Source organism: Pseudochaenichthys georgianus, chromosome 4 (genome assembly GCF_902827115.2).
Source record: "Pseudochaenichthys georgianus chromosome 4, fPseGeo1.2, whole genome shotgun sequence".
Classification (NCBI taxonomy): Eukaryota; Metazoa; Chordata; class Actinopteri; order Perciformes; family Channichthyidae; genus Pseudochaenichthys; species Pseudochaenichthys georgianus.
The window spans coordinates 36820114-36834157 of NC_047506.1; the positions used below are offsets into that span (position 1 = coordinate 36820114).

The window sequence follows — 14044 nt, forward strand, 5'->3', positions numbered from 1 at the left end:
TTTATAGGCTAATTGCATCTGAATTACTGTTACAATGAAGGCTCCATAATCAGCTCACGGCATATAGGCAGGGGTAAAGTGCTATATTTTATGAGTGGGGGGCGGACCTCACCTCCTCTAGGGGGGTCCTCACCTCCTCTGGGTCCTCATCTCCTCTTGGTCCTCACCTCCTCTAGTGGGGTCCAGGGGGATGCTCCCCCGGGAAGATTCTTTTTTAAATATTGAAGTTAAAAGCATCAATCTGGTGCACTTTGAGAGCAACATGAAGAGATCTATGGATACATCTCTCAACACCCATATGAAACACAACTGTAAACAGATGTTCTTTTACTTTATGGATATTTTACAAATCACTCCCCTTTTAAACTGTATTCTTGTTTTACTGTCGTATAATATTTCATAACTGTTTTTCATTTATTCTCTTATTGTTTGTATAACTATAATGATCATATGAAGGTGTGCCGCTGAAATAATCTTTTGAATAATTTGTGACAAAACCGTTCTGAACACTCAGAGAGTCCTTTAGCTCACCTGAGCTCCTCAGTCTGACAGGGGAGGACTCTCCTCCAGCTTGTTGTGGAAACAGCTCGTTATGTCCGTGAGTGCAGCTAGCTAACCAGATGCTAACATCACGGTCGCGGCTAGCACCGGTCCCTCTCTCTCCCTCCTTCCCTCTCTCTCTCTCTCTAAATGCACTATTGCCACACACACACAGAGCCGAGCTTGAATGACACAAGCACACGTGTATTTCCATGCAACTCTCTGATTGGTCTGGTGACTTGCCTCTGTTGCATTCACTGAACACGGGAAATTGCATTCCCGCCGTCCTCTCTTGTGTCAGGATGAGGTTCACGTAAAGCACAGTTAATGTATTATATTATTAAGGTGTCTAAAATATGCGTCAATCAAGTGGCACCTGCTAACGGGGTGGTGGATGATAAAAACGTATTTTTCAAACATTATTATTTTTATTTCTTTTTATTTCTTCTGTTACTTTTTTTTATTAACGGTCCGCGATCTACCCGGACCACACTCTCGATCGACCGGTCGATCGCGATCGACTGGTTGGCGACCACTGACTTAGACAGTGAGAGGGAGGGGCATTGTCCCACATGGCTCTAAACAGCTCAATAGGCACACACTGTAGACACTAATTAGAAGAACACAGACTAAAACAGCAATGTACAGACGAATCAGATGATTAAACATGATCTTAAGATATATTTTATATATTTTGTTATTTATTTTTTTGTAATCATTATTTGTAATGCTTTCTGCTGACACTAGGTGGGGCTGTGCCCCACCTGCCCCTAATGACCAGTCGCCACTGTGTGTTCGGTGAAGCATTATATGCTTACAAATCCAATGTAGGATATAAACACGACTAAACTGCAATGATAGCAAAGCTGTGGCTTGGGTTTTTGGGGTAATAAAGTCCAAATCATCATTGGGCTGACAGATGAAAAATGTAAATTAAACATTGTTGAGAAAATGCTGCATCTCTTGCATTTAGTGACAGAGGAGCCTTATTGTTTACCTTTTTAATATAATTTGTTGTAATTTTCAATTGCTTGGTTTTTGTGAAATTAGCCTGTTTTCCTATTAAAGTGTAACAGATTGATGCATTTCCACAGATCATCTTAAAGGCTTCGGAATCCCCCCCATTGTAATTAAAAAACTGTCAAAACTAGGGCCCCCAAATCGCATCTTGCATAGGGCCCCCAAAAAGCTAGAAACGGCCCTGCTTGGTATTGATGTTGTATGGATATATAAATGTTTATCAATTCATTCAACTTGAATTCAAACTTAAAACATTTTCAGGTAGAGACCTCATTTACAACACATCCAAGTAAAAATAATAATAAACAAATAATCCCAGGCACCAAGAAACACCCCTAAAGGAGCCCTATTATTAACATTTTCGGGATCATATTGTGTGCCTCTACTGTGACATGTTTCCATGCTTTAATGTTCAAAAAGCTCTTTATATGTCTCATACTGCCTGTGCTGCAGCACCTACAAAACACACTACAGGAAAGCAGAAACCCCAAAAAGCATAATAACGCCCCTTTAAGAAATATTAATTATAACTAAAGCAGATCAAGTTTAAGTTGAATGAAACAACAAAAACATGAAAGCTGAAAGTGAATTAGGATGAAATTAAAACAATTAAAAAATTGCACTAAGGATACATCTTTGGATTGTTCATGTCGTTTCATATTGCAGGTGCAAAATGAGAACAACTGGATGTTCAGAGCTCAGTGGTTGTATATGGACTGAAGACGCTTGTGTTCAATGTAGTGACACTCCGACTACCTCTGGATCACAATCCTTCCACAACACCTATATGATACATTTTCCTGTACTGTAATGTGGTCAAGCACTTTCCAATGCAGTCTGATTACCTAAAGCACATTATAATGCCATGTGTAAAGATGGCATCTATAACCTGAAACATATCTTTGTCATTTCTTGTTTATGATCTGTGTCTGATAATACTAGCATGGCAATTCATCAATCAGAACCTAGTTATACAAAAAAAAGAAGAATGATTTTAGTGGTACAAAAATAAAAAGACATCGTCACATAATTGGTTCTTATACATTTTATCAATAATTGTCAAACAGAGTAAAGAAAAAAAGGCCCCGCTAACTCTGAGGTATACATTTTAAAAGGCAAGCTGCTGAAGAGAACATATGATGGAAGTCAAATACGACAGGCACCACAACTTCTCTTCAGCAGTTTGAAACAGTATGTGCTTATTGTGCGTGCTCCTTTGTAAGGTTCTTTTGACACTCCGTCTACAGGCAGCATCAGTCTGGTTGCCCGGCAACATTTTCATACTGTGGCCGCTGTCTGTAGAGACAGTAGTGCTGAGTCATGAAGAGGATGTCGAACACCACGGTGAAAACACCCAGACCGAACTTGGTGGGATCGCCAAATATAAGCACCCACTCGTCTGAGGAGAGAAACACAGCTGTCAGTCACATAATCACTATGCTGGACATTATTACCAGCAGACCACTTCCATTTTTCACCTTATTCTCAAATTGTATAAAAGATATGAACTGATGTTTAAGGGAGTTTCTACATCATTTCACAGCTACCTTAGGGAGTGTCTCTGAGGCCACAATGATTGAAAACCAGGCTTTATACTGACAAATAATGTGTTTGCATATTTTTTCTTGGGATGACAGATTTCCTTTACCCTTAAGGAAAGGTTACACTTTTGCCTATTTAAAAAACAACTGTTAGGAATAAGCTTAACAATTATGAACAAGACAAATATAATTAAAATCAGATCCAGCGTCAACATTTTAGTTTCCAGTCGATGCTCTGAAATAATCCAATCATCCCCTTTTTTGACATAGGTAGGCCCTGAATACATCTACACGAACATTCAGTCTTTAGACATATTATACTAACTTCATTTGGTCCAATGGAGCTCCGCAGTTTTTTTAGTTTAGGGGTTTAAACCACAGAAACTTAAATGAACATTGTGTCAAATACACATTTTAATTAAAGTTAACTATTTACTTTAGTCAGGGCATTAATATAGTGGAAAACAAATATTAGCTACATACCTGTTCCTGAGGTCAGACCTAAGTCTCCTGTGTGCTTTGTGTTATGTAGCTGTGCAGGCCTGAAGTGAATGTTAGTCCTGTCTCCTGTGTTAGGCTAGCTAATGGCTGTGGCTTTATACTACGTTCAAACATCATGGACATGTAGCTGCCAGTAAATGTTGTTAGCAATGTTAGCTGCCAATAGTTACCGTTGTTGTAAGACTGAATGATAATCTGCAGAATGCTGAAGACTCCCCCTGTGAAGTCCAGCAGCACGTTGCCAATGCTCCACCCGTCGGTGCTCTGCGCTCTGTAGTTCATGTACGCCTGGAGGAACAACAGCAACACTGTAACCACTCATCAAACAAGGCTCGACCAACATAAAGTACATCTACTTATAATGCTAAACTGAATTTTGTGGACTAGCATTGTAATCAATACCATCATAAAGTGATATATGTTGGTTTTGGCAAATTTGACATTAAACACGTGGATTGCATCTTTTTTAATCAGCAAATTCAACACATGTTGACAGTACATTGTTAAGAGCATCATCAATTCATTCAGAAATCCTTTAAAGAATAACAGACATTGTAAAGGTAATTATTTGTATTTATATATATATTACTTACTATGCATTTTATGAGACTACATTACTGGTTCCACCATGTTACTGTTGGAACCCAAGTTGTGTAAATGAAATGATCATAGTTAATATAATAATTGATATTCAAGTGGCTAGCAACAAGTAATTCATTTAGAATAATTATTATCCTTTTGATAGCCATTTTTATATATTTCTATAAAAATGCAACATGCTCATGTAGTGCAGATTATCATTAATCCCATGTTATGATTTGATTAATATAAATAATTGTAATAATAATAATAATGGATCCTCTATATATATATATATATTTTCTAGTTGTGATGTTACTGATTATGTTATTGTTTTTATTTTTACTTTGTATAATTATATTTTTAACTAATGCATGTTAACATGCTGCTGTGACAAGTTGTTCTTCAATTTGGGATGAATAAAGTGTATCTAATCTAATCTTAATAATTAGACTTTGTGTATCTCTCACCTGTGGCACATATTTGAACAGAGTGACTGCCAGTTTGATGTAGGATAAATAGTAGAGGTAATCCAGCCAGGTGATCTGTTTGGCTACGGCAACAAACAGGCTGACCAAGGCAAACGTCCAGCCAACCACCAGCAGGAAGCAGGCTGTGCGCGAGACCTTCTGACCCCCCCTCTGTGAGGAAACACACAGAGTTACACACCGAGAGCCACTCCATGATCCACACACATCTCACTATAAACGTACGCTTCTCTACAATGTCAACACACCTCATACACAGCGGCCTGGCTGATGTAGACCACACAGAACACGACAGCATGCAGACTGAAGAAGACATCGTTGGCGCTCACAGGGTTAATTCCATTGGGGTTGCTCTTCAGGAACTCCTCCTGCAGGGGGGACACAGCAGAGGCCGTCAGTCAGACACTTCATGTCAAAATGAATACATAAAAAGGATACTGTCATTTCTTCCTAAAGCCACTGAGACGCCTTTTAAACATCTCTAATGTATTACTTTGACTTAGTTGCTAGTTCACTTCTCTGGCTTCTGATGATGGCTTGATGAAATGCGGCACATGGTTAACCAAAAGAAATACAAAATATCCATTTCCACCCACATTCAACAGGGAAATGGGCCTTGTTAGTCAGTATTTTTGTTTTATATTAAAAAAATAAAAAAGGCCATCTAATTGTGATCTGTAGTCAAGACGGCATAAAGGACTACAATTCCCACGCCGCTAGCCCCTAGAGCCAGAGTTGGGCAACCTGGGTGCAGACGCCATCGAGGGACCGTTTTTAACCATTTAAGTTATACAAGCCTTTACAAATAAAGGAAAAGAGAAAGTCCACGTAAGTTGTTTATTATTTGATTTGAGTTTTGCTTCTTGTTTGATTTGACTGTAAAGGCCGGTGTTCTTTGTTGAATGTGTGAAAAGTTAGTCATTTTATTTGGAGTAAACACATAGCACAATATCAACACACCACCGGAGGCCAAGCAAGTCATCCAAATGTGAGTAAAACAAATGTGATGAAGGAAACGCGTTAGAACTGTCGGTCTAAGGAGTTTAAGTGGCTCGATAGAACACAAAGGAAGGAAGCCGCGACAGGCCTTTACAATAGCCATCACATTTAAAAAAAAAAGAAGCAATCCCAAATGATAAACAAACTTAGTAGATGGCCTTTCCATCTGTTATTTTATACGTCAAATAATTTGACGGTTAAAAAGTGTGACTCGACGGCATCTTCCACACAGGTTACCCATATCTTAATCTCTTAGAAGGCTGGGAAGTGTAGCCTTTTAGAATCCCTGCACTACAGAGACTGCCACTTGGGGACAATGTTATTTGACCTTTCACAAGACAAATACAATAATAAAATTGCTTGAACAAATCAAAACGCTGCACAGTTAACATTTTTAAATGAAAATAAATACGAAAGTTGATGTTGTTATCTCCGGTAATGATCAGACCGCATTGAAAAGGTTAAAAAGGACAGTACAGGGGCTATATATATATATATATATATATATATATATATATATATATATATATATATAGTGCACGTCAATCCCTGCAACAAATCAAACTTCATATCCTCATGTCAGTCTCCTGTGAAATCTGTGGGCACTGTTAACTGTCCCCATGTCTGTTGAACAGGGACAGCTCCGTTCTTAACATGCTTCATTGCATACAGTGATGGAGCTACCTTTATATAAGGCACCCAGAACAGTCCTATGTTGAAGACAGAGTAGGCGATGAAGCCGGTCAGGTTGAAAGCCATGAAGTCAAAGTTGAGACCTACAACACTGAAGACACATGTGGGGATCAGTTCAACATTGTTATGTAAACATTTATATGGGTAATAACTTACATTTTCAGTAAACAAACATTTGATATGGTGTCTTGCTCTGTGCACATTTGACTGTGTAACATGGATACCCTTTTCACATGTTCTACTTTCTTTGGTTACCTGCTGGTTTTTAAGTTACACTATCTTGGCATTTGAAGGGAAATAATTTCATGTAAGGGTACTAATCTTATATATACAGTCTATGGTACTAATTGACTCCTGTCTCTGGTTATTTTTTTTAATTGGTGTCAAATTGGGAATTGTCCACTAATTCAGTTTTTGAATCCCACAGATCACGCAGGGCTCAAAATGTAAAAGAAATGGCCCGGGTAGGTGGGTCAGAAATCGACTCTTCCGAAGTCCAACGACCTATACTTATCCCACCTGATATCCCACCTTATTCATCTAACCTTTGTCTTTACCTACTACCCTCTTCTTGCCAGTGCTCAAACTGTCCAGAAAGTTGAGATAAAGCAAGACGGCTCACTATGTAGCTATGGCCATCATCAACTCATCACTTGCCAAAGCAAAGGGAGGGTATACACTTCAATGGACACCATTGAATATGAAGCACAATTCTGAAAAGTTAAATATATTCTCAGAGAAAGAGGCCAGACAGAACTCTACCTTTTTCTCCGGAAGTTTTCCCAGGCCTGTGGATAGAAGGACACGGACCAGGCCACAAAGTAAAGCCAGCCAATCACCTGAGTGATTATTGACAGGATGTTGCTATGGACAACCAGGAAGTGGATCCTGACAGAACTAGAGGAGAGAGAATAAGGCTTACAGTCAGTGATGGTGCAGCATGTTATTCTTTGTGTAAGGGACAGATTGTGATGTCACAAAACAACATTTCTCCAAGGGAAAATCAAGTGTTCTGATTGATTCTGATGTTATGCAGACACCCACCTCTTGAGCTCTGTGTTGTTGGTAAGCAGGTATGAGGTCACCTGACCAACATCGTGGGCCGTCACATTGAAAATCACTGAGGTTTCTTTCTCTGGCAGAAACACCTAAACAGAGACAACAGCATGTCTTCTCTGTGAGTCGAGTCAAGCAAACGTCTCTTTTATTATCTTGGGTCAAAGCTCACAGTTTGGAGGATGAGGACTGTGTTTCTCCCTGTATTTGGTGTCATGTGTTACCTGCTCAGGCAGTGTGATCACAGATGTGTAGTCGGGCTCGGAGCTGAAGGAGATGTTGAAGTGAATCACAGCAGTCTGGTTCACTGGGGAACTAGAGAAAGACAAGAATACAGTTAGGCAAAAAGCTGCTTTAAAAGTTAAAGAAGCACTAAGATATGACCTATAGTTACAGGATCTGGATTTACATTTAAATAGCGGAGCACAGTTTCTTTTTTAACTGTTTCAAGTCCACACCTTTGCCAGGAGACAAAAGCTGAACATGAACAGCTGTGGTCTAAGAAACTTGAAGAAAAAGCTGACTGTGTCTCAGTCACAGAGAGAGAGGTCAGAGGACTTACTCATTCAAGAACACACAGCTATTCCACAGTCTAAAACAGATCAGAGAAGAGCAACATCAAAAATATACTAACTAAAGCAGAAAACTGTGTAGAATGGATCCCGGCGCTATGGGTGCAACTAGCTATGGGTGCAGCCCACTATAAATGCAGCTAGCTAGGGTGTAGCCCGCTATGGTTGTAGACCACTATGAATGTAGTTAGCTATGGTTGTAGACAAACATGTACAGTGGGGCAAACAAGTATTTAGTCAGTCACCAATTGTGCAAGTTCTCCCACTTAAAAAGATGAGAGGCCTGTAATTTTCATCCTAGGTATACCTCAACTATGAGAGACAAAATAAGAAAGAAAAAAAAATCCAGAAAATCACATTGTCTGATTTTTAAAGAATTTATTTGCAAATTATGGTGGAAAATAAGTATTTGGTCAATAACAAAAGTTCATCTCAATACTTTGTTATATACCCTTTGTTGGCAATGACAGAGGTCAAACGTTTTCTGTAAGTCTTCACAAGGTTTTCACACACTGTTGCTGGTATTTTGGCCCATTCCTCCATGCAAATCTCCTCTCGAGCAGTGATGTTTTGGGGCTGTCGCTGGGCAACACGGACTTTCAACTCCCTCCAAAGATTTTCTATGGGGTTGAGATCTGGAGACTGGCTAGGCCACTCCAGGACCTTGAAATGCTTCTTACGAAGCCACTCCTTCGTTGCCCGGGCGGTGTGTTTGGGATCATTGTCATGCTGAAATTCCCAGCCACGTTTCATCTTCAATGCCCTTGCTGATGGAAGGAGGTTGTCACTCAAAATCTCACGATACATGGCCCCATTCATTCTTTCCTTTACACGGATCAGTCGTCCAGGTCCCTTTGCAGAAAAACAGCCCCAAAGCATGATGTTTCCACCCCCATGTTTCACAGCAGGTGCTCTTTGGATGCAACTCAGCATTCTTTCTCCTCCAAACACGTCGAGTTGAGTTTTTACCAAAAGGTTCTATTTTGGTTTCATCTGACCTTATGACAATCTCCCAATCCTCTTCTGGATCATCTAAATGCTCTCTAATATATAATATTATTATATTATATATTATAATAAGCCATCTCTCTCGCTATCTATACGCTATCTATCGCTCTTCCCTCTACCGCTCTACCGTAGACCGGAAGTTTACAAGTGCACACTCAATGAACCGGAAATGGAAATACGTCATCCTGTGCAACTAGCCTATACATTAGCCTCATCCCAATACCCCTCCTCGACTCCTCCTTTCCCTCACTCGCTTCCCTTCCTTGCATCTTAGCTCCGCCTCCGTAAGATGCGAGCGAGAGACACGAGGAGGTGACGCGAGGACAGAGGAGTCCTCAGGTATTAATTGGGATGTCCTCGTTCACTCAAACGTCACTTTTAAACGACGTCTGTCAATAGAGGTTTCTCAATACTCAAATTTCCCCTCCTCGACTCCTCGGTCCTCCGGTAGTGACCCGGAAATGAATTTCAGCGCGCCATTTTGAAGGACATCTCATTTCTCTAAATGCACTTCGAGGACCGAGCATCGAGCATCGAGGAGGCTCTCTGGAGGAGCAGTAACCGAGGATACACTGATGGGTTCTCCACGGATGCATTTCCGGGAACGGTGGAGGCGTTACACACGGCCGGACTTATCTCAGCCAATGACAGCTCTGCATGCATCCCCAGGATATTATTTTAGAAACGGCTTTCATTGCGATGCGATGTTTCCAGAGAGAACAGCTGTGAGGTCCGTGCAGAAAGCAAAGCAGTGTGTATAATATATATCACTCAGTATAACAGGCCTACATTACTCTCTGTATTTGCTTTAGTTTAGTAGATATCTACAAACAAAGAGTCGATATTTTTCTAAGACCATTTAGTGCTTCACATAATAAAATACACAACGGCTGTAGCCTGATTATGCTTTAGGAGCTGTAGGTGTGTGTGGTAGTGTGTAGGTGTGTGTGGTTCAGTGTGTAGGTGTGTGTGTGTTGTAGAGTGTGTAGATGGGGCGGACAGGCAGGTCTCAGTTGGTTTGGTGTCCTATGCTTACTTTTAATACTAGTAAATACAACTTTTGGCCCGTAATTTCAATTCCCCATTTCAGCTACCAGAGAGGGGGGGGGGGTATATCCAGTCTCTGATTGCGTTACGTTATTATGAGAGTGCTCTCATACATTCTGAAATTGTATATATTTATATAAATATATGTTTGTGTGTGTGTGTGTATCAAAGTAAATATATAAGTCGTCATGAACACATCTGTCCATCAGACAGAGGGCTGCTGTGCCTCCTGTCATCATTAATGGACGTCTCTTTAAAATAACCGCTCAGAGGAGAGGAGTTCTCATTTCTCTAACCGCCTGCTGCTTCCACTCCTCTCTCCTCGGTTCCCCTCCTCAGTCCTCCGCTCGCATCTCCTGTGGGCGGCACCAAGTCTCGAGGATAGGAGTCGAGGAGGGGAAATTTGAGTATTGAGAAACCTCTAATGATGACATGTGCACAGCTGTATCCCCTCTCATCGGGCTTAACTGAATAACCCCTTAGAACCGGCCCATTTGTTGTTAAATATTTATTTAAATGAATTAATCTTTCTCTTGTTAGTCAAGGAATTCAATGTAAGATGGTTGGTCCTGCTTTTGTGTTCCGTTTTGGTGTAAAATGTAGCCTACATTTAAATAAAAATATAATTATAGTAATGTGAAAGCCTTTTAGAAAAGAATTGCACATAATAATTCCCACGGAGCTGTGAGCACTTATTTATGTGACGTTTTTCCACTCATCTTCCAGTTGTCGGTTTTCCTCTGTTGAAATCGACCAGCTGTGAGGTGGGGGCGGGGCTTTTATACGCGAGTAGTGAAAACACTGGCCTGGACATGTACTGGCTTAAGCAGGGGGACACGTCTGGCACTGCAGGAGTTGAGTCCCTGGCGGCGTAGTGTGTTACTGATGGTAGCCTTTGTTACTTTGGTCCCAGCTCTCTGCAGGTCATTGACTAGGTCCCCCCGTGTGGTTCTGGGATTTCTGCTCACCGTTCGTGTGATCACTTTGACCCCACGGGGTGAGATCTTGCGTGGAGCCCCAGATCGAGGGAGATTATCAGTGGTCTTGCATGTCTTCCATTTTCTAATAATTGCTCCCACAGTTGATTTCTTCACACCAAGCTGCTTACCTATTGCAGATTCAGTCTTCCCAGCCTGGTGCAGGTCTACAATTTTGTTTCTGGTGTCCTTTGACAGCTCTTTGGTCTTGGCCATAGTGGAGTTTGGAGTGTGACTGTTTGAGGTTGTGGACAGGTGTCTTTTATACTGATAAGGAGTTCAAACAGGTGCCATTAATACAGTTAACGAGTGGAGGACAGAGGAGGCTCTTAAAGAAGAAGTTACAGGTCTGTGAGAGCCAGACATCTTGTTTGTTTGTAGGTGACCAAATACTTATTTTACCGAGGAATTTACCAATTAATTCATTAAAAATCCTACAATGTGATTTCCTGGATTCTTGCCCTCCATTCTGTCTCTCATAGTTGAAGTGTACCGAGGATGAAAATTACAGGCCTCTCTCATATTTTTAAGTGGGAGAACGTGCACAATTGGTGGCTGACTAAATACTTTTTTGCCCCACTTACGTAGCACACTATTGGTGTTGCCCCCTATGGGTTTATCCCACTATGGGTCTAGCATGCAAAGAATGTAGCCTGCTATGCGTGTAGCCTGCTATAAATGTAGCCCGTCATGGTCAATCTGTTGCAGAATATGAGGGAAGTCAAAGGTTGTTTGTATCTGAAACTCAGGCAGCCGGTGCCACTGAACATGCTCATGCATTTACAGTTCATGCCCTTAGCAGACTGTTAAGGGAGCAAAGGAGTCCAGTCCCTCTGTCCATCACTACAGTGCCTGGAGCGGAGGCTGCAGGCTGACTGTCCTCACCTGGAAGTAAGGCTGATGTTGGCTCCAGAGTTCTTCTGAAGTGTGAAGACATCTGGACCCAACAGATACACGCTGGACTCTGGAGAACACGCAGAATGTTTTTTAGGATAAAGCTTTGGAAAACCAACCAAAGGTTTTTACAGAAACAAACATATTGGTATGCATCCTTGTAAAGCAGAATGTGTGAAGTATAACATCTGAAGGCTGACCCACTGTAATGTGGTAGTGAGAATACAGAATTACAGCTGTTCAATCTTGAGTAGTTTGAAAAAGGAAAATAAAATGTGTGATATACTGAATAGATAAAAAAAAATGACGATTAGCAAATATAAAGTGAGGTATGAACATACTATCAAATAAGCTTTAAATATATTTGATATATTTAACTAACATATTACTGTTTTTATTTTTCATTTTATGAATTGTGACAATTGTAAATAAAAAGGTTAATAAACTAAATGTTTCCACTATGATACGTTAACTTTGGTTTGATAATAATTCAAAAGTAATGGCTTATTGTTTCTTTATTATGTCTGTGTGTATTCGACTTGAAACCGAACTAACTATAATATTATTTCAAATGTTACCATTATCATAATCTTCACGAGGTAACTACATGCTTCAAGGATGATGGAACAGGTTTTCATCCAAACAGTGTGTGTATAAACATGTAACAGCCAGTGAGTGTGTGTGAGCGCAGTGAACAGAAACAGCTGTTAGTCACCAGAGAAGTGTGTGAGCATCCACAGCAGCAGCAGCAGCTGAGCGGGGAGCCGTCTCTGTGCTGAGCTCACAGAGAACATCCTGCTGCCAGCCTGCAGGACATGAGACACACAAGAAAAATAACAGAAAACAGTGAATTCAGACACTTTATGATGGTCACAAGGCCATTTTCTATTTATTTGGGTTCAATGTACAGCAGGTGTCATTCAGAGAATGGCTTCTGCGGCTGTCAGCCCTTTCAAATCACACACATATTTACTATGGCTGCATGATTTAGAAAAAATTACTCATCGCGATTATATTGACTTATTTTGTAATTGCGATATGATTCGCAATATAAGAGGGAATTACCATTTTTTAAACATTACCATTGAAAATATATTAATATAATCATGGTGGGATTTTTTAGAGGATCTGTGGCGGACATTTTGTATTGAAGTATGTAGAATACCGTTTGTAGAGACTTCTCTGTGGGACCAAGATGCTTGATTCAGATATTTTCACATATTTTGCCTTTCACTAAATATTGAGATAACTGCAATTTGGATATTGCACTAGTCAATATTGCAATTTCGATAAGAGTATATGAAATATCTCGAAATGTTTTAATTAAGACCTCAATACCAGTAATGCAGCAGAATTGTTGATATTGATACTTTCATAAAAAATAGTGAGATTTTTGATAAATAATCATTAGTAAAGTCAGTGGATAAAACGACTGAGTGGGTTAGACCAATAATATAAAATGTTGAATGACATCCCTTACCTGTAATGTAGCCTTTAAAACCAAGAAAGATACAGATTTCAGAATCTAACAGAATGTTTAAACCTATATCACGTTATCTATTTAACATCAATATGTTGCCCAGTCCCAGGTGAACTTAATGTTACTTTCTTGTAGTTCAACTACATTCATACTTGCAATGTCATTGAAGAAGTGGTTATTTTCTGTGCTATTGTTTGAGAACAAACTACTGAAATACAAACATTTTCGACCTTTGCTTCTCTATTTTAATGAGCTGTAAACGGTGCGAGCAGAGGAGACACGACATTTTAATGACATGTGAATTATAATTTATTTGTATTAGGAGTTGTCAACATTTCGTATGTTCGTATGTAGGCTACATAGTAAATTTGAAACATTTTTTTACAAAGCAGTTTGACATTCTTCAATTAGTAGGCTACTTACTAGTCAAACTTGTCCAGTCACTGTTAGCTTGTAAAGCTTTGAGAGTAACGTTAGCATCCCCAACACTCCATTGTATTACCTCGAAATATATCTTTCCCAATGTAAAATCATTACAATGATTACAATCCTTAAAAGAGGTGCACCATGTGGACTAAAGGCTACACTTTAAGTATTCATTTCATTTCAAACCTTTATTTATACAGATAAAATCCCATTGAGATCATTG

At 39.9% G+C, this 14044-nt stretch overlaps 1 protein-coding gene across 1 annotated transcript; it reads right to left on the bottom strand.

The window, feature by feature from the left end:
- Positions 1-2590: 2590 nt before the first annotated feature.
- Positions 2591-12716, bottom strand: LOC117445592 (cystinosin-like). Its single transcript, XM_034081339.2, has 10 exons — positions 12631-12716; positions 11907-11985; positions 7642-7732; positions 7406-7509; positions 7124-7258; positions 6353-6452; positions 4918-5037; positions 4652-4822; positions 3773-3890; positions 2591-2959 (listed from the first exon to the last, which is right to left on the bottom strand). The coding sequence occupies exons 1-10, from the start codon at positions 12707-12709 to the stop codon at positions 2814-2816; spliced, it is 1143 nt and encodes a 380-aa protein (XP_033937230.1). The 5' UTR covers positions 12710-12716; the 3' UTR covers positions 2591-2813.
- Between the last annotated feature and the right edge of the window lie 1328 nt (positions 12717-14044).

Excerpts from the sequence above, each read along its gene's own strand:
- LOC117445592 (XM_034081339.2), bottom strand. The coding sequence starts at position 12,709 with ATGTTCTCTGTGAGCTCAGCACAGAGACGGCTCCCCGCTCAGCTGCTG. Across the intron at positions 7,510-7,641 it reads TGATCACACTGCCTGAGCAG|GTGTTTCTGCCAGAGAAAGA; the intron begins GTAACACATGAC and ends GTCTCTGTTTAG. Across the intron at positions 7,259-7,405 it reads AACAACACAGAGCTCAAGAG|TTCTGTCAGGATCCACTTCC; the intron begins GTGGGTGTCTGC and ends TCTCTCCTCTAG.